This window comes from Panulirus ornatus, chromosome 2 (genome assembly GCF_036320965.1).
Source record: "Panulirus ornatus isolate Po-2019 chromosome 2, ASM3632096v1, whole genome shotgun sequence".
NCBI lineage: Eukaryota > Metazoa > Arthropoda > Malacostraca > Decapoda > Palinuridae > Panulirus > Panulirus ornatus.
In genome coordinates, this window is record NC_092225.1 from 96503072 (window position 1) to 96525011 (window position 21940).

The window sequence follows — 21940 nt, forward strand, 5'->3', positions numbered from 1 at the left end:
GCAAGGACAATGTTGGCACTATTTAAGACCACTTGCTCTCCCGTGTTGTTCACCACTTAACATTACCATACACAGCTTGGGAGAGAGATTTGGCAGAGCTGGAAAGCGTCCACCAGGGCCTTCAAATGCCCTCGGGATGAATTCCGTAATAAAACATTTGACTTACTGGGAAAACGATAGATGCTCTCAAACCAGAATTCATTATCATGTATACGAGATGTACAACAACAGCAACAACAACGACATGAAAAGCATTGGAAGACCTCACCCCCAAGCCAGCTGAGTGATCATTTCTGACCGCGACGACACACTAGATACAATGTCGTCCGTAAGCAAAATTACAATAAGGATGATGCAGAAAAGAAACAGCGGCCCTCATCAGTAATAGCCTCCGGCACAAATGGCAAATATGATAAAAACGGGGTGGCAAGACAGATCCTCTGGATTTCAAAGAACAACTGAAGACCAATTCCTTGCAAGGTGTGCTGAACTACCAAAAGGGAAACGTTTCCTTGAAGGTGGGCGAGACTAGCCACGCTCCAAAACATATACCAAATGCTAAACAGCGGCATCAAAAAGCCTCGTTACTCACGCCCTCAACCAAGGAACCAAAACACTGTTACAGACGTAATTGACAGCGCCTAAAACCAATGTATATTATTATCTTTCATTTTATTATACTTTGTCGCTGTCTCCCGTGTAAGCGAGGTGGCGCAAGGAAACAGACGAAAGAGTGGCCCAACCCACCCACATACACATGCATAAACATAAACGCCCACACACGCACCTATACATACCTATACATTTCAACGTATACATACATATACATATACAGATATATACATATATACACATGTACATATTCAGACTTGCTGCCTTCATCCACTTAGGTCGCCACCCCGCCACACACGAAATAGCATTCCCCCATCCCCTTCCAGCGAGGCAGCGTCAGGGAAAGACAAAAAGGCCACATTCGTTCACACTCAGTCTCTAGCTGTCATGTGTAATGCTTCCAAACCACGGCTACCTTTCCACATCCAAGCCCCACAGACCTTTCAATGGTTTACCCCAGGCGCTTCACATGCCCTGGTTCAATCCAGTGACAGCACGTCGACCCCGGTATACCAAATCATTCCAATTCACTCTATTCCTTGCATGCCTTTCACCCTCCTGTAAATTCAGGCCCCCCGATCGTTCAAAATCTATTTCGATCCATCCTGCCACCTCCAATTTGGATTTGGTTTTCCACTTCTCCTTCTTCCCTCCACCTCTGACAACATATATCCTCTTTGTCAATCTTTCCTCACTCATCCTCTCCACGTGTCCAAACCATTTCAACACACCCTCTTCTGCTCTCTCAACCACACTCTTTTTATTACCACACATCTCTCTTACCCTTTTATCATTTACTTGATCAAACCACCTCACACTACATACTGCCCTCAAACATTTAATTTCCAACCCATCCACCCTCCTCCGCACAACCCTATCTATCAGGGCATGTGAAGCGTCTGGGGTAAACCATGGAAAGTTGTGTGGGGCCCGGATGTGGAAGGGGAGCTGTGGTTTCGGGCATTATTGCATGACAGCTAGAGACTGAGTGTGAACGAATGGGGCCTTTGTTGTCTTTTCCTAGCGCTACCTCGCACACATGAGGGGGGGAGGGGGATGGTATTCCATGTGTGGCGAGGTGGCGATGGGAATGAATAAAGGCAGTGTGAATTGTGTGCATGGGTATATATGTATGTGTCTGTGTGTGTATATATATGTGTACATTGAGATGTATAGGTATGTATATTTGCGTGTGTGGACGTGTATGTATATACATGTGTATGGGGGTGGGTTGGGCCATTTCTTTCGTCTGTTTTCTTGCGCTACCTCGCAAACGCGGGAGACAGCGACAAAGCAAAATAAAATAAAATAATATATATATATATATATATATATATATATATATATATATATATATATATATATATACTATCCCTGGGGATAGGGGAGAAAGAATACTTCCCACGTATTCCCTGCGTGTCGTAGGAGGCGACTAAAAGTGGAGGGAGCGGGGGGGCTGGAAATCCTCCCATCTCGCTTTTTTTAATTTTCCAAAAGAAGGAACAGAGAAGGGGGCCAGGTGAAGATATTCCCTCAAAGGCCCAGTCCTCTGTTCTTAACGCTACCTCGCTAACGCGGGAAATGGCGAATAGTTTGAAAAAAAAATGGCTATGTTTGAAGAAATAGTGGTTCCAACAATGTTGTATGGTTGCGAAGCGTGGGCTATGGATAGAGTTGTGCGCAGGAGGGTGGATGTGCTGGAAATAAGATGTTTGAGGACAATAAGTGGTGTGAGGTGGTTAGATCGAGAAGTAATGTAAGGGTAAGAGAAATGTGTGGAAATAAAACGAGCGTGGTTGAGAGAGCAGAAGAGGGTGTTTTCAAATGGTTTGGGCACATGGAGAGAATGAGAGAGGAAAGATTGACCAAGAGGATATATGTGTCGGAGGTGGAGGGAACGAGGAGAAGTGGGAGACCAAATTGGAGGTGGAAAGATGGTGTGAAAAAGATTTTGTGTGATCGGGGCCTGAACATGCAGGAGGGTGAAAGGAGGGCAAGGAATAGAGTGAATTGGATCGATGTGGTATACCGGGGTTGACGTGCTGTCAGTGGATTGAATCAGGGCATGTGAAGCATCTGGGGTAAACCATGGAAAGCTGTGTAGGTATGTATATTTGCGTGTGTGGACGTGTATGTATATACATGTGTATGGGGGTGGGTTGGGCCATTTCTTTCGTCTGTTTCCTTGCGCTACCTCGCAAACGCGGGAGACAGCGACAAAGCAAAAAAAAAAAAAAAAAAAAAAAATACATATATATATATATATATATATATATATATATATATATATATATATATATATATATATATATATATATATTCTATAGAGTCCACGCGGAAAACATTGCAGAGCTAGAAAACATCTACATATATACTCCTATGAGCCCATGGGGAAAATGAAACACGATAAGTTCACAAGTGCACTTTCGTGTGATAATCACATCATCAGGAGAGATACAAGAAAGATATATAACTTATACCTCTGTTGTTTAAACACTTGCCTTTATCACCCTTGCTTTTGTACAGTGGCACTATACCTACATTCTGCCAATACTTAGGCACCTCACCATGATCCATACATAAACTGAAAATTCTTACTAACCATTCAACAACACAGTCAACCTCTTCCTTAATAAATTCAACAGCAAAACCATCCACTCCACCTGAATTGCCACATTTCATCCTTTGTAAGGCTTTTACCATCTCTTCTCTCTTCACCATGACTCTGAATACAAACCTGACCCAAACATCCTACATCTGCAAGCCTATCATCAAACAGATTCAACAGTCCTTCATAATACTCACTATATCTCCTCCTTACTTCATCAATTCGTTACCACTTCCTCTTTTGCCCCATTCACTCCCTCACCCTAACTCTCATTTCCCCTCTTTTTCGACCTCTCCACCTTCTTGTCCTCCTGCAGCTTTCTCTCATGCATCTCCCAATCATTTGCACTCCTTTCCAGAAAGTACCACCAAAATGCCTCCCATTTCTCTTTCACTAACAACTTTACTTCTTCATCCCAATACTCACTACCCTTTCTAATTTCTTTCTAATTTGCCCATCTCCCACCTTTAGCATATCACATGCATCCCTTGCACATGCCAGCACTGCTTCCTTAAATACCTCCCATTCCTCATCCACTCCACTTGCTTTATTTACTCTTACCTTTCGCCATTCTACACAAAATCTCTCCTGGAATTTCTTCACACACGTCTCTTTTCTAAGCTCACTTACTTTCATCACTCTCTTCTCATCATTATTATTTTCTCTTTTCCTAAAACCTCTACAAGTCTACTGATAAAATAATAATTTACCCATGGGTGTCAACGATTCAAACCCAATCCTCCTATCTTTTAGGCAAGTAAGCTAACCATTAGACCACAAGCTGACAAAAGCTCTCCATCTCAGACCAACTAGTGGTCCTTGAGTTCTCCCATCAAATCACGTTATCTGAAGAATGTGGAAAGACCGTGCCCACATAGTTCATAGCTAGCATAAAATCAATTCTCCAACATAATGGTACAGTTTACATATCTTTAACATGTACTGGACACACAGAATAGATGAAACCAATTTACATGTGAGCAAAAGAGTTTGAACTCAGTCGTACGTGTGGTAGGCTAGAGCACTTTTATCACCTTGTGGTCCACTGGTTAAGTGTACCAACCTCCCAAGCAGTAAGACTGGACTCGAACCTCAAAACTCATAGGTAAATAGTTACTCTCTACTCCATGTGTCAAGTTAAAATCTCTAGCTATCATGTGTAATGCACCAAAACCACAGCTCCCTTTCCACATCCTGGCCCCACAAAACTTTCCATGGTTTACCCCAGACGCTTCACATGCCCTTGTTCAATCCACTGACAGCATGTCAACCCCGGTATCCCACATCATTCCAATTCACTCTACTCCTTGCATGCCTCTCACCCTCCTGTATGTTTAGGCCCCGATTGCTCAAAATCTATTTCACTCCATCCTTCCACCTCCAAATTAGTCTCCTGCTTCTTGTTTCCTCCACCTCTGACACATATATACTTTTTGTCAGTCTTTCCTCACTCATTCTTTCCATATATCCATACCATTTCAACAAAGCCTCTTCTGCTCTTTCAGCCATACTCCTTTTATTTCCACACAACTCTATTATCCTTACATTACTTACTCGATCAAACAACCTCATACCACATATCGTCCTCAAACATTTCATTTCCAACACATCCACTCTCCTCCATACAACCCTATCTATAGCCCATGCCTCACAACCCTATAACATTGTTGGAAATACTATTCCTTCAAACATACCCATTTTTGCTCTCAGAGATAACATTCTCACCTTCCACACAGTTTTCATCACCCAGAACCTCGCCCCCTTCCCCACCCTGAGACTTACTTCAGCTTCCATGGTTCCATCCACTGCCAAGTCTACTCCCAGATATCTAAAACACTTCACTTCCTCCAATTTTTCTCCATTCAAACTTACATCCCAATTAACTTGTCCCTCAACCCTACAGAATGTAATAAACTAGCTCTTATTCACATTTACTCTATACTTTCTCGTTTCACACACTTTTCCACATTCAATAGCACCCTTCCTTGATAACTATCTAACCTATGGGTGGAGAATAAGGTAGGAATATGCTGATTCAATTTCTTTATAAAGTTTGTCAAATAAGCTTAACTTGCATGGTCTGCTTTTATTGCAGTTCTCCCTTCTATCATCTTTGGCATAGTTTTTAAATCATTTCTTACAGCTCTTGTATTAAGAGCTTCATGAAGGGCAAAATAATGTAATAATCATCGTTTTCTTTTTTCTCGTAAAGACACAAACAAATCCATGTCATGGCACAACCAATGAAGGAGTACCAAGTAAATCAACAGATTCCATGCAGTCAGTCAAAGTAGTGGTTTCTTTAAATTCTTTGCAACATAAAAACTATTCTACTATTTCACCACCATTAATGTAGATGAACACCAGTAACTAATCCTTCCTTCCATCATCTATTTGAATTGTAAAAATGTGATTTCTTTATTACTGCACATTCATTTTCCTCAATGATTGCCAAATGTTATAAATTCATCTGCTAATGGTACTGTCCGAAAACAGTATTTTTCTACAATTTCATTTCCATACAACACCCTTACTACAGCACTGCAAACTGGAAGGATCAGTATCTCAGTGATTGTAAGAGGTTTCATCATTTTTGCAATCAGTTCTGCTACTAAATACATACCCTCTTGATCTTTGAAACTTTTACTCTTTCAGCAAAATTCAAGCTCAGCTGTTTTCTAACATTCAATAGTCACTTGAAGTTATTTGTTTGCAGACAGATTACTCTGTTTTATAAAGAAATGTTTTTTACCTTGATAGGTCCCATTGCTTTCTTTGACAATTTCTATCCAACATGATAAATTCTGGAGTAAGATTAAGTTCATCACACAAAAAGAATCCCAAATAGAATACATTTTTCTTATTTTCTCTAGCTGCCTCAGTCTTACTTACTGTAGGGTTATACTTATCTCTTTCTCACCACTACAATTTCTTTCACATTTTCTACAATGTCTTGGTTGTAACTGAAAACTGCATAAACTTCTCTGAAGCAGGTCAGTGAGTGTACTGGCAGTATAAGTGACGTAACAGCTCGGTTAAGCATAATCACAGTAAACAAAACATACAAGCAATGTATCATACATGAAGCTAGATAACAATAGTACAGCACCATTTCTATTATATCATGTTTGTTAATAAGCTTAGACATGCATAGAACACACTGGGTAAAAGAACAATTTTTCCTTGATAGGCCAATGAGCAGTCAGCATACAAGGAATTTGTATTCTGTGAAGAGGCTGGCCCTGAATGACTTCCTCAGTTATGTAGTTCACCCAGATAACTATAGTAAATTTAATAAAGCATCCCTTCCCTCTACATCAACAGTGACCACCTGCATGGCCTTTCATTATAAACTGACACTACTTCTCCAAGCACTGCTGGGCTATTTTGCATTCCTGGGCAGCTGATCCACACTACCCAACTTATCCAGTTGCATCCAGCACAGGGCAGCCCCTACCTTATCAGCATCACCAAAATTGCCCTGGACAATGTCTCCTGTATGGGATGTGCTGCTCTCAATATTGTGTTTCTTGGGTGCAATGTTGCTTCATCAATGTGTCTTCAATCAACATGGTCCCGATTACATCATAATGATTACTGCAATTCCACAAGTACAATACAAGAGAAGTTCATGGTAGAAACCACAGAACTACCTGTAGGACAATTCCCTGTAAGAACTAGGCCAGGTTTGTTACGATGAAACTTGCATTTGATTCAATACCTCTCCACCTGCTGCTAAATTAAAGTAGTTACCACAAAATAAATCTGTTTATTGTCAACATATGTATCTAACTAACCAAGAACTGCAACTACCAGCCAGCATTCAGCATTTTCATAATCATTTTCTTTTGCCACAGTCAACCAGTCCAGTGATTTCATAAAATCTAAGATCTATATTAACAGGCAACTATTCTTCAGTATCACATTCACTATCACTACTCAGAATTACATGAGTGCTAATATTCTTCAATGCTGCATTAATGTGTTGTTACTAATTAGTGTGCCACTACTGCACTTTATTGTAACATTTAATCTGCGCAACATCTCTACAGTGTGCCTTGTCTGATAATCCTGCAACATAACACACTATCAGAGACTGTGACCCACTGACTAATGTTATTTACTGTTAAAGCCAATCTTTTTTTATCCAGTTTTATGATGTTATTTTGTTTTTGACTGAATTACGCTGTGTGTGATCCTTATTTTGTTGGAAAGACAGTTATCTCTTCCTAACAGAGACTTGTTTGAAAATCATTATTCTGTCTGAATCAAGAAAGGGTAAGAATACTTCCCACGTATTTCCTATGAGTTGTAGAAGGAGACTAAAAGGGGAGGCAGCAGGGGGGCTTGAAATCCTCCCGTCTCATTCCTAATCCAAAAGAAGGAACAGAGAAGGGGGCGAAGTGGCTCAGTCCTCAGTTCTTAATGCTACCTCACTAATACGGGAGATGGTGAATAGTATGAAAATAAAATTATATGTCTGTATATGTGTATCATATATGTTGGTAAGTATATGTGCATGTATGAGCATTTATATATATATATATATATATATATATATATATATATATATATATGGGAGGTAAGTTTGAATGGAGCAAAACTGGAGGAAGTAAAGTGTTTTAGATATCTGGGAGTGGATCTGGCAGCGGATGGAAACATGGAAGCGGAAGTGGATCATAGGGTGGGGGAGGGGGCGAAAATCCTGGGAGCATTGAAGAATTGTGGAAGTCGAGAACATTATCTCGGAAAGCAAAAATGGGTATGTTTGAAGATATAGTGGTTCCAACAATGTTGTATGGTTGCAAGGCGTGGGCTATGGATAGAGTTGTGCGCAGGAGGATGGATGTGCTGGAAATGAGATGTTTGAGGACAATGTGTGGTGTGAGGTGGTTTGATCGAGTAAGTGACGTAAGGGTGAGAGAGATGTGTGGAAATAAAAAGAGTGTGGTTGAGAGAGCAGAAGAGGGTGTTTTGAAATGGTTTGGGCACATGGAGAGAATGAGTGAGGAAAGATTGACCAAGAGGATATATGTGTCGGAGGTGGAGGGAACGAGGAGAAGTGGGAGACCAAATTGGAGGTGGAAAGATGGAGTGAAAGAGATTTTGTGTGATCGGGGCCTGAACATGCAGGAGGGTGAAAGGAGGGCAAGGAGTGGAGTGAATTGGATCGATGTGGTATGCCGGGGTTGACGTGCTGTCAGTGGATTGAATCAGGGCATGTGAAGTGTCTGGGGTAAACCATGGAAAGCTGTGTAGGTATGTATATTTGCGTGTGTGGACGTATGTATATACATGTGTATGGGGGTGGGTTGGGCCATTTCTTTCGTCTGTTTCCTTGCGCTACCTCGCAAACGCGGGAGACAGCGACAAAGCAAAAAATATATATATATATATATATATATATATATATATATATATATTATTTTTTTTTTTTTTTTTTTTTATACTTTGTCGCTGTCTCCCGCGTTTATATATATATATATATATATATATATATATATATATATATATATATATATATATATATATATATTATCCCTGGGGATAGGGGATTAAGAATACTTCCCATGTATTCCCTGCGTGTCGTAGAAGGCGACTAAAAGGGGAGGGAGCGGGGGGCTGGAAATCCTCCCCTCTCTTTTTCTTTTTTTTAAATTTTCCAAAAGAAGGAACAGAGGGGGGCCAGGTGAGGATATTCCAAAAAAGGCCCAGTCCTCTGTTCCTAACGCTACCTCGCTAACGCGGGAAATGGCGAATAGTTTAAAAGAAAGAAAGATATATATATATATATATATATATTTTTTTTTTTTGCTTTGTCACTGTCTCCCGCGTTTGCGAGGTAGCGCAAGGAAACAGACGAAAGAAATGGCCCAACCCACCCCCATACACATGCACACACATACACGTCCACACACGCAAATACACATACCTACACAGCTTTCCATGGTTTACCCCAGACGCTTCATATGCCCTGATTCAATCCACTGACAGCACGTCAACCCCGGTATACCACATCGATCCAGTTCACTCTATTCCTTGCCCTCCTTTCACCCTCCTGTATGTTCAGGCCCCGATCATACAAAATCTTTTTCACTCCATCTTTCCACCTCCAATTTGGTCTCCCACCTCTCCTCGTTCCCTCCACCTCCGACACATATATCCTCTTGGTCAATCTTTCCTCACTCATTCTCTCCATGTGCCCAAACCACTTCAAAACACCCTCTTCTGCTCTCTCAACCACGCTCTTTTTATTTCCACACATCTCTCTTATCCTTACGTTACTTACTCGATCAAACCACCTCACACCACACATTGTCCTCAAACATCTCATTTCCAGCACATCCATCCTCCTGCGCACAACTCAATCCATAGCCCACGCCTCGCAACCATACAACCCTATGATCCACTTCCGCTTCCATGGTTCCATCCGCTGCCAGATCCACTCCCAGATATCTAAAACACTTTACTTCCTCCAGTTTTTCTCCATTCAAACTTACCTCCTAATTGACTTGACCCTCAACCCTACTGTACCTAATAACCTTGCTCTTATTCACATTTACTCTTAACTTTCTTCTTTCACACACTTTACCAAACATGTTTACCAAATGGCGTCCTAGCTTCGTCTCTTCGATGTATATCAACTGACTGTTATATTCCTCTCTTGTGTCTCCCCTGATGATGTGATTATTACACGAAAGTGCACTTGGGAACTTTTCGTGTTTCATTTTCCCCGTGGACTCATAGGAATATATATATATATATATATATATATATATATATATATATATATATATATATATATATATATATATATATATATATTTCTTTCTTTTCTTTCAAACTATTCGCCATTTCCCGCGTTAGCGAGGTAGCGTTAGGAACAGAGGACTGAGCCTTTTTTGGAATATCCTCACCCCCGCGTTTGCGAGGTAGCGCAAGGAAACAGACGAAAGAAATGGCCCAACCCACCCCCATACACATGTATATACATACACGTCCACACACGCAAATATACATACCCATACACCTCAATGTATACATATATATACACACACAGACACATACATATATACCCATGCACACAATTCACACTGTCTGCCTTTATTCATTCCATCGCCACCTCGCCACACATGGAATACCATCCCCCTCCCCCCTCATGTGTGCGAGGTAATGCTAGGAAAAGACAACAAAGGCCCCATTCGTTCACACTCAGTCTCTAGCTGTCATGCAATAATGCCCGAAACCACAGCTCCCTTTCCACATCCAGGCCCCACAGAACTTTCCATGGTTTACCCCAGACGCTTCACATGCCCTGATTCAATCCACTGACAGCACGTCAACTCTGGTATACCACATCGATCCAATTCACTCTATTCCTTGCCCACCTTTCACCCTCATGCATGTTCAGGCCCCGATCACTCAAAATCTTTTTCACTCCATCTTTCCACCTCCAATTTGGTCTCCCACTTCTCGTTCCCTCCACCTCCGACACATATATCCTCTTGGTCAATCTTTCCTCACTCATTCTCTCCATGTGACCAATCTATTTCAAAACACCCTCTTCTGCTCTCTCAAGCACACTCTTTTTATTACCACACATCTCTCTTACCCTTTCATTACTTACTCGATCAAACCACCTCACACCACATGTTGTCCTCAAATATCTCATCTCCAACACATCCACCCTCCTCTGCACAACCTTATCTATAGCCCATGCCTCACAACCATATAAAATTGTGGGAACCACTATTCCTTCAAACATACCCATTTTTGCTCTCCAAGATAACGTTCTCACCTTCCACACATTCTTCAACGCTCCCAGAACCTTCACCCCCTCTCCCATCTGTGACTCACTTCCGCTTCCATGGTTCCATCTGTTGCGAAATCCACTCCCAGATATCTAAAACACTTCACTTCCTCCAGTTTTTCTCCATTCAAACTTACCAATTAACTTGTCCCTCTACCCTACAGAATCTAATAACCTTGCTCTTATTCACATTTACTCTCAGCTTTCTTCTTTCACTTACTTTAACAAAATCAGTCACCAACTTCTGCAGCCAGCAGCGCTGTATCATCAACAAACAACAACTGACTCACTTCCCAAGCCCTCTCATCCAAAACAGACTGCAAACTTGCTCCTCTCGCCAAAACTCTTGCATTCACCTCCCTAATCACCCCATCCATAAGCAGATTTGTAGAGTGTAAATAAATAAACATAATTGATTGCGTTTCTCACCCCATTATTCTGCCACCTGCTGGTATCTCCATAGGGATCATTCATCAACTTGAGTTGCATGGCCATAATCTTATCTTGCTATGTGTAATCAAAGTATGCCCAAAAACACTTAAATCACCATTTAGAAGCTTTTATGAACTCATGGAAAAAGGCTCAGCACCACAAAAATGGAAAAAAAAGCAAGTACGCCAATATTCAAGAATGGCAATATGGGATATAACTACAGACACGACATGTCTATAAAAATCACAGTTCGTTAAACAATAAAAGACAATCATATGGCAAGTATAAGAATACATACATTGGATGTAGTATAAGTTCCCTGAGGAAATGTTATTCAAAACAAATCTGGAATTCTATGACATCAGCACTAACCTCAAGATGTTTCATAAAGGTCAGTGGTCATAAATCCTCCAAGTTATTGCAACTAATTGTGCAGAAACAACAGTCTTTACTAACAGAGAAAGAAACAAGTTATCGTAAATCAACATGGTTCCTTGTGGACTTGAGCTGGGCCAATGTTGATAATGGATACAAATAGTGTAAAAATCACTACACATCAGAGAAAATACGAACTACCAGAGAAACATTTGAACAACTCTTAAAATGGTAGGTTTCTTTCTGAGCTAAACAGCAAGCTACTAAGTTTGGGGCTTGAGTGACATGTAGAAGCCATCCTAAAGAAGTGATAATTAATATCATCCTGGTAAACAGAAACAAAGATATTCTAATTTCTTTCCCCCCCCTTTCAGGACAAACCAACCCTGAAATCTCATGAAGTTTACATTACAAAAGAAGTTCAGTTACTGGAGAGGAATAAAAATATCAAACATACTGACGATTCCCGGCAGAAATTGACATCTATTGGTTTCTTTCTATGGCTGAAAACAAGCCACCACTTAAGTTTAGTGAAAGCATGCAACATACATTGAAGTTATGTAAAAATAATATATACTAATAACAATATAAAAGAGATCTCAAATAAAATGGCATCTTTCTAGACTCCTGCAAAAGCTATGTACAATTCAAAGCTCAAGCTTCTGAGAAAACATAATACTCAATATGACAGTAAAGGAAGGGAGACCAGGAGAGTCAAGGGATGGAAGAAGAGATACAAGAAAGTAAGATGTAAAAAAGTATGAAGAAGAGGATAATCAAAGAAAAAACACAGAAGCAAAAGCAAAGAAGAAGCAAAAGAAGAACTGAAAAAAAAAATGTAAAAAAAAAGAATTATTATACATGAGGAGAGGAAATGAAGATAAACTTAAAATGCTGATGACCACCAGTATCAATGTTTAATATTTCACTCTTACTGCTTGCCATTATGACACAGTTTTTACACACTGAGGTGTACCACATCATCAGATTATTTACATACCATGCTGGAAACTACTCACAAGCTGATGCCTCTGTTTATCAAGTGTAATTTCCAGATTCTCTAGGAACTATACAATTGCCCAACACTTATCATAATTTAAGTTCTTACAGTACCAACTTGCATCATAAAACATTAACACTCACATTCCTGAACATGCCATTTATAAAAACTGCATCGTCCATATCGTTCCCTCCTCTGTCAATGTCAAAATACATATGTGGCAATTTAATAAACGACATCAACACATTTAACCTTCTCTGGTGATAACAACACATTTGTCATAACTACAAATTTAAGTTGGTCCAATCACACATACACCATCACATACTCCAATTTTATACCCATCCAGACAACTCTACTCATGCCTAACCCCTAACTGATTCCTGTCAAAGGTTACTGACTCATTTCATGTCCTTCACTGACAAACGGCATCATTACACATACAATCCCACTAATTATTAAAGCTATCACACATAAAATTCTTTTTTTATTTCTTTCTTTTACGTGCCTTATCCTGTATTGGTCCAAAAACGTAACAGAATCCAACTCCCTCCCCCCCATACAATGTTCATACCACGTCACAAGTGACGCAATTTACATACTACAACACCCAACTCCATTTTACCAACCTTCACATCCTGCTACAACACTACAGCACTCAACCCTGTATACACATGACTTACAATAAATCTAATTTTCTTCCTCCTACCCTTGCATTTCAGGCGATATACAACAATCTTTTTCACACCAATCTTCCACATCCAAGTCCTCATTCATCGTTCCTCAATCACACACATAATTCTCATGGTCCAAACATCTTCATCATCTTCTGCAACCTTTCAAAATCAACCTCATTCTGTCTCAACAGCCTATTTCACACCATCTCTTACTTTCCTGTTACTTACCGTGACCAAGTACCAACATTTCTCAACATCTCATTCCACACAATCTTCAATCTTATCAAGCCACTCACAACCATACAGCATTTTGAACCACTTATTCCATCATAACAAATATTTGAATACGAAATAGCTAGTTACCAACTAGGGACTCGGTAAGCAATACAAATATCAAGGCTATAGAATTTTTGCCGCATACTTAAAAATAAACCTGATGGATTGAAATGCTGTCAATTAGGTTCCATCCGTGAAAAAATCCAAATCTTCCAATGCTAAAGCTCATGAAACCTTCAGTTTTTCTCCATTCAAACTCACCTCCCAATTGACTTGACCCTCACCCCTACTGTACCTAATAACCTTGCTCTTATTCACATTTACTCTCAACTTTCTTCTTCCACACACTTTACCAAACTCAGTCACCAGCTTCTGCAGTTTCTCACATGAATCAGCCACCAGCGCTGTATCATCAGCGAACAACAATTGACTCACTTCCCAAGCTCTCTCATCCCCAACAGACTTCATACTTGCCCCTCTTTCCAGGACTCTTGCATTTACCTCCTTTACAACCCCATCCATAAACAAAACAGGATTTCTATATTCTACTTATTCATCATAAAATATATGAAACAAAATGCAGTTACCAAGCTGAGGGGTACTGGTAAGCTAATACAAAATATGCAGAACTAGTTATGGTTTTCTGCCTGCAATTACTTTAAAAATAAAGTTACACTGATGGCATTTGAAAATGTGTAAAATTAGTGTTATCTCTGTATGAAAAAATCCAAATCTTTCATGCTCAAGTTTTTTCCTTATGCTCAAGGCTCATGAAACCTGGAGTTAAAACAAGAAAATACACTATAGAAAAGCTATACATATTTCATATCCAATCTCTTTTATGCTTGTTTACTGTTCCCCACTTTTGCAGGGTAATACCAGGAACAGATGAAGAACAGCACCATTTGCTCACATCCACACTCTAGCCATCATGTATAATGCACCACAACTAGTAAAGTCACCATCCAGCCAACTACATGTGCCCAAGTTCAGCCTAATGACAGCATAACCCCTGTACACCTCTTACTATCTTGAACTTTAACTTTCCATCTTCTCAGCCTTCTCCTCCCCATTCCTGACATGAATATCCTCTTAGCCTGTCTCTCTTCACACATCCTCTCTGTGTCCAAGCCATTTCAGCACACCCACGACATCTCTCAGTCATACTCTGCTTCCTAACATACCTCTCTCTCTTAGAGTCAATCCTTAAACAATCAACCAGCCTAACACCACATTTTCCTCAGGCATTTCAATTCCAGCATGTCCACTCTCTTTTGTTCTTTCACATTCAGGACCCGAAACATACATCCATACAACATTATTGCAATTACTTAACTTTAAAACATACCCATCTTTTGTCATAAAAGACAGTGCCCTCTCCTTCCACACACTCCTCAATACAAACCAGAATCTTAGCCCCCTCTCCTACCATATAGCTCACTTCATTTTCCATGGTTCCAATGACGGCCAAGTCCTCTCCCTGGTATCTAAAGCACACCACTTCATCTAGGTTCTCCTCATTCAAACTCATACTAAAACCACCTCTTCTAGACTTCTGGCTAAACTTCATTATCTTCTTTATCCATATCAACTCTAAACTTCCTCCTTTAACATCCTTTCCAAATCTGGACACCAATTTCTGGGGTTTCTCTTTTAAGTCCACTACTAAAGCTGTCTCATCTGGATATAGCAAATGACTCATTTCCCAGGCCTCCTAACCTCAAGAACAGATAAAACAGCACTGATGACATCACACATCAATGACAGATACATCTTCATTTGAGACTCCACATCTTCCTTCCCTCATACCCACACACATACCTTACTCTCCCATGAAAACTCCTTATTGCATCTTGTAGCTATCTATATATCTACATCTCTGATGCCTGTTCCCTTTTGTAACTCCTTCAAGGGGGTGGCCGCATGAAAAATCTCCACAACTGGAACTGCGATGCCAGTTCTAAGCCTTTAGTGCCTCACCCTTAACAAGCCACTGGCAGAGGGCAACTCTAGCACAGTTTTCACAGGCTCCTACCTAATGCTCCTGGCTAATTCCTACCTACTACTTCTATCCACTCCTGTCTAATGTTCCTAGCTTTCCTCCCAAACCAACATATTTGTAATACCTTCAACTACATTCCAAGTGAATTGGAACGATGTGGTATACCAGGGTCGATGTGCTGTCAATGGATTGAACCGGGGCATGTGAAGCATCTGGGGTAAACCATGGAAAGCTTTGTGGGGCCTGGATGTGGAAAGGGAGCCGTGGTTTCGGTGCATTACTGGTTTCGGTGTATTACATACGACAGCTAGAAACTGAGTGTGAATGAATGTGGCTTTTGTTGTCGTTTCCTAGAGCTACCTCACATGCACACACGAGGGATGGGGGTGCCATTTCATGTGTGGTGGGGTAGTGATGAAAATGGATGAAGGCAGCAAGTATGAATATGTACATGTATATATATGCATATGTCTCTGTATAGATATGTATGTATACGTTGAAATGTATAGATATGTACATGTGTGTGCATGGGCATTTAGGTGGGTGGGTTGGGTCATTCTTTCGTCTGTTTCCTTGTGCTACCTTGCTAATACGGGAAACAGCGATAAAGTATAATAAAAAATACACAAATAACCTTCAACTACAGATAAACCACAAATTACACCAACAGATATTGGTAAACTCAGTTCTTCCCAACCAGAAAGAAAGAAATTAATGAAGATATCAGAGTACAGTATTAATAATAATGCAACTAACAAAAAGAATATCCCAATATGGATGACCTATTTTTCATATAATTCATTTATAACCATAAACGTTAGACTTTTTCCTCATGGAAAACAAAAAGAGGCCGCTCCCAATATCAATTATTTCCAAACTTGTTTGCCACAAGCAGATGAAGAACAGCCTCATTTGCTCATACCTATTCTCTAGCTATCATGCATCAAAACCAAAATCCCTATCCATACCCGGGTCCAACAAACCATTCTGTGGTTTCCCATTCCATTTTGTAAGCCCTGGTTTCGTCCATTTACAGTACTTCACTCCCAGTTTACCACACTGCCCCAATATATGTTATCCTATGCACACTTTTTACCCTCCTGAATGTTCAGGCCCTAATAACTCAGAGCCTCTTTCACGCTATCCTTTCATAGATGTAACTAGAATATTAATAGCTAAAATGAAAAAGAATTCAGCAAATCAGTTTACCTAAACAATGGCTGACATCCGTAATACAGCAATCTTCAACATATGGACATAAAAACTGCTGGTAAACTAACAAATACCTCAAATCTCCAATGCAAAAGCTTTCTTACAATTTTTTGATTCTAAAGCTGTACTTGTAAACACAAGTTTTTCTACACCCAAAGCCTAAACAGCAAATGGCACATCTAATAAGCCACTTACCTCAAACTGCCAGTGTGCTGACTGTAATAACTGTCTTGCCTGTTCTCTAGTTGCTCCAGCAGCCATTACAAACTGATTAATCATGACCTGCAAGAAAAGTGATACTCATATTAGATACAAATGTTTCGACATTCTTAAATAAACATTGGCCCATTTAAAAAGTTACCATTATCAGTATGACTCCACTTTTAAGTTCCCAAAGAAAAGAGTGCTTCATAATATTCTAATACCAAAAATTGATAGCCATCCTGAATCAAAGTATTACATGCAAAACTAAAAAATGCTCAAGGTCAGAATAAAGCAATGTACCCAAACATATCAGATACTGGGTCCCACAAGTGTAAAACTCTCTCCCCATACAGTAAAAATAGGTGATTACTCAGAAAAAGGGTTATTCTAGTTCTTCATTTTAACTACAGAAAATAATTTAGGAAGTAAAACAATCAGACAGGGAAACCAGACTGAAAGACAGGATACATCTGCATAACAGTACTGAGCTAGATAAAATCTATAGGAACACAATATAAGATATGGAATTCCACAGACAGAATATAGAACACTATTACAGATTCTTCTGTGAAATCAATGTAGTACAACTGTATTCCCCAAGAAGAACCATCAATCCATCAACATCACTATCCTCTGTTACAGCTCTAAATTCCAGTATTCTTTCTAAGGTTAAGTTAACTGGGGTAAACTTTAGCACCCCTCTTTGTTTCTAGCAGAATCCTGCTGTCAATCAATAAAAGATGCATCTTGATCAGAAAACACCTTGCTGCCAACATCCTGTCATAACCTCCAGCAGAACAAGTTGAACATAAGTTGATGGTGACTGCAGACTAGTAGGATTATCAACTAATATAAATATTCAGTGGCTCCTAATATTTTCACACCATCCATGTTCCACTGGCCAAAGACTTATTGCATTAATAGATTAACCATTTTTTCAGTCATTAATCATATCTGGTAGTGTGTTCAGCCATCCTTTCATTATATCTTGTTTGCTCTTTATATCAATATGAAGACTTCAAATCAGCAATCTCCTCAATAAAAAGATACAGTATCTGATAAGCAATTGCAAATACAGTAGCAAAACTACTGTATCTATGACTTCAGATAAAGCTACTGAATACACAAAATCAGACCACAGATGTGGGGTCAGGGTAGGACAAGAGGAAAGGCTGTATTTGAGAAAAGATGCAAAAGAAAATCAAAAACACATTCACAAATTTTGAGAGGGAGATGTGTTTAATCAGAAAACAAAAAATCCAATAAACTGTACCAGCACTCTAACATGATTTTCTAGCACCTTCATTACTCACAGGCCATGTATTTACTCTTTATGTGAGTATACATAACCAGTAACAATATGTACAAGAGTAAAAATACCAACAGATACATAATGATTTTGTTAAAGGTAAAATGAGTAGGAACAATTTTAATCATAACTCTAGTTTTTATACAGATCATTTAACAGGACCTTGTAAAACTGGGATATATCCCAGTACATCAGAACTGAGCTTTCACAGGACTGTTATGCCATAATGAATAAAACAAAGAGACAAAGCACTATCAAGAATATTCAACCAGAAATTTTAATTCTTATTTCATGATAATTAAAGAGTTCACTGCTTTACACCCCTGCAGCCACTGACAAAAGCTACATATAAGCAAGTTTCAGCCAGAAAATAAAAGGTACAAAAAGGGGGCGAGTCTGCAGGATGAGATATGATAACCTAAGTGCTCTTAAGTAGTCAGGAAAATGTGGCTCGCTCAGTCTTCACTATTGCTGAAGTTTACAAAGGTCATAAAAGTTAAATGGGTGAATACCCATTTTCAGCCTCACATGAAAATTTCAGGTCAAATGATTCAAGGAAATCACAGTAAAAGGCTGGTTTTAAATTTACTGGCAGTGAAGGCTTCCAATTACCTAAAAAAATCTGCTTATGCTTTAATCAGTTATGGATACATGATAATCACAACCCTAACTTAGCAGAATTGGAAAATAAAATGGGACCAGTTATGTGGGGGTAAATGTTATTCAATGACCTGACATGATTTACACAATTCATTGTTACTGTGGTCAAATCTAACAACTAAACAGTAAGCCTACATGGTAAATTCCTGAAAGTGGATGAGTTTCATGTCGCCAAATGCAAGTTCATGCACACAGGTATGAACAAACCACATCTATACAAACTATTAGTTAAGTTTACATCTATACAAACTATTAGTTAAGTTTACCAAAGTTAATAATGTGGATTACTTCTTTCAGGCTGATACCTTTGTATACTATTAGCTCTAAAGCCTTATATTGGTTCATTACTCCAAGACTTGTTTAGGGAGAGCTCAAAAGCTTAAACATGAGGAGCACTAACATTTTCCAATACATTTCATGAATCAACTATTTTGAAGTCAGGTTCGCGATAGCACGGAACATTCTACCAAAATTATTGATCGATGCCCCAGCTCAAGAATGTTTCAAGAACCGTCCTGATAAAAGGCACAGCAGAGAGCAGATACTCCACAACTTTAGAGCACCAACAACAAGATCTCTAGTAAGAGTGCAATATTCAGACCTGTCCACACAAGCTGAAGTCTGTGATCAATATCTTCTTAAAGTAAGGTATAAACAATCCTTTAGGTGAATGTTACTCTCTCACAATATATCTACACCATTCCTTTTGTTTTGCCATTAAGTGACAACTAGTAGCTTCACTGTCACTTGATTTCATTGCATCACGTGATTCCTAACAATACTGCAATAAGCATTCACCATTCTATAAATGTCAGTCACATCACCTTTTCATTGTCTGTGCTCTTGCCTTTCCCCACTAATCAGATCTTTAAAGGATGTCAATTTATCTCGTAAACCTTCTCTGTTCATTTTCAATAATATCCATCATTTTGCAGGAGTACCAGATGGAATGAACAAAGTCAAACTGGGATCTTAAAAAGCTTTGAAAAGAAGCAAGAAAGTATCTTCACCCAACTGTGGGTATGTTCTGGCAGTTCCCTTTATCTTGCCTGCAAAGTTGACTTTGCTATTGGTGTGCACATCAATAGGTGCATTTGAGTCCATATACACTCCAACATCCTTCTCATATCTAATTATCTGGAGTTCAGGCATCTAATCTTTTCTTATGTGTTACTTGTATATGGTATGAATAAACTTGCACTACCAATCTATTTACAAGAAAGCCCAAATGAGAAGGCTCTAGAAGTATGGGTAACCTCTGGACATAAAGCTGTGTGTGGAAGCAACATATAAGGCTACAAGTCAATCAGAACATGCTTCCAAGGACTGTATAAAATTTACTCCTGGTCATGTATAAAGCTTTTACCTATGTCAACATCATGAAAACTGGGTACAAGTCAGGCCACCATATCTTATCAAAGATACTGTCCGTCTTGAGAGAGTACTTTAAAGGGCCATGCAAATTTTGACAGGTCCAAGTCATACTAACGATTCTTGGCCTATTCCTCAAACAAAGGAAATTCAGAGTGGACCTTATGGTTTAATACAATCTACAAGGACATACCCTCGATGTCTGAAGGATAAAGCCATTTAGAGGTCAGAAAATACTTATCCAGTGAGAGGACTGTCAGTCACTGGAATTCCCTACCTTAGGAAGATGTCAAGACAATATCATGTGAAAATACTTCAAAACAAACGATATGAACAATAAAATAGGCCACCAGGTCTGATATGGGCCCATCAACCCTTAACTATGATTATTCTATATGTAAATCCACAAGAAAAACTTGTCAGTAAGATTGTCGAAATCAATCCAATCCCCCCAATGCAATGCATTTTAAAGACCACCTAATATTTGTAAGGAATTAACATACAAAATAAGCATTCTCTGTGTGACCGATATCTTCAATATATTTACCAAGGCATGTTTTCATATCCATACAAATCATTTTGCAAAAATACAAATGATTAACTATTGTTCATTAGGGAGTATAAATGATCCTTGTGCTTCGCTGACAAAATCTCTGATTACTTACATAAACTACATCATCTAGGCATTCATTCACACAGGGCATTGTTTATCTTGGCTCCTTTATCTAAAAAAAAGAAAAAAAAAACTTTGGCACTTAGCCTTGACTCAAGTTCAGGCCAACTCGTCTGCTAAACCTAAGATTAATGAAAGCCGACACAACCTATACCAGTGTTATAAGATCATAAACTACTCTCCCATAAGGTCCCCAGAATATGCAGCATCGCCTTGCTATGTGCCACCTCTTCCGTTACTGGCAAGGGCCATCAATAAATGCACCCAGTCACTATATCTTCCTCCAACGATCAGTAAACTCCTGCGTGATTGCCAGAGGCCTCTTACTATTCTGCTAATATCTCAGAATGTATCGATCTCTCATGCCCCTATTTAAGGTCTAACGTGACCTTGTGTACATAGCTCCTCGACGATGCTACTACACAGACGAAACCTATTACCTGTTCGCGTAAAGAAGAGTCCATTGTGAAATACAATCACACACACAAGCTTCACCCACAACTTCATCGACCACACTGGCAATGTTTTCAAAATACAGATGGCAGACGTTCCAATAATGTGACCATCAGTGATATTTTGGTCGTGCTGCCAACCGTACCCTGATATTGAATTTTATCTTTCCTCTTATTCAACCTACTTTTATCCTCAGATTTATTCCGAATGTGAGGTATTATCGTGAGCTATGTTTTTACTTGCATAGCTTCTCTGTAGAGAGACAT

The 21940-nt window shown here is 39.4% G+C and overlaps 1 protein-coding gene across 1 annotated transcript in view; it reads right to left on the minus strand.

The window, feature by feature from the left end:
• Positions 1 to 21738, minus strand: part of LOC139758662 (UBA-like domain-containing protein 2-B) — a 199651-nt gene extending 177913 nt beyond the window's left edge. The window contains exons 1-2 of the mRNA XM_071680241.1: positions 21662 to 21738; positions 17200 to 17286 (exon numbers count right to left, since the gene is read on the minus strand). Coding sequence (XP_071536342.1) covers positions 17200 to 17286; positions 21662 to 21685 — 111 coding nt within the window. The 5' untranslated portion in view covers positions 21686 to 21738. The remainder of the gene's footprint in view (positions 1 to 17199; positions 17287 to 21661) is intronic.
• Between the last annotated feature and the right edge of the window lie 202 nt (positions 21739 to 21940).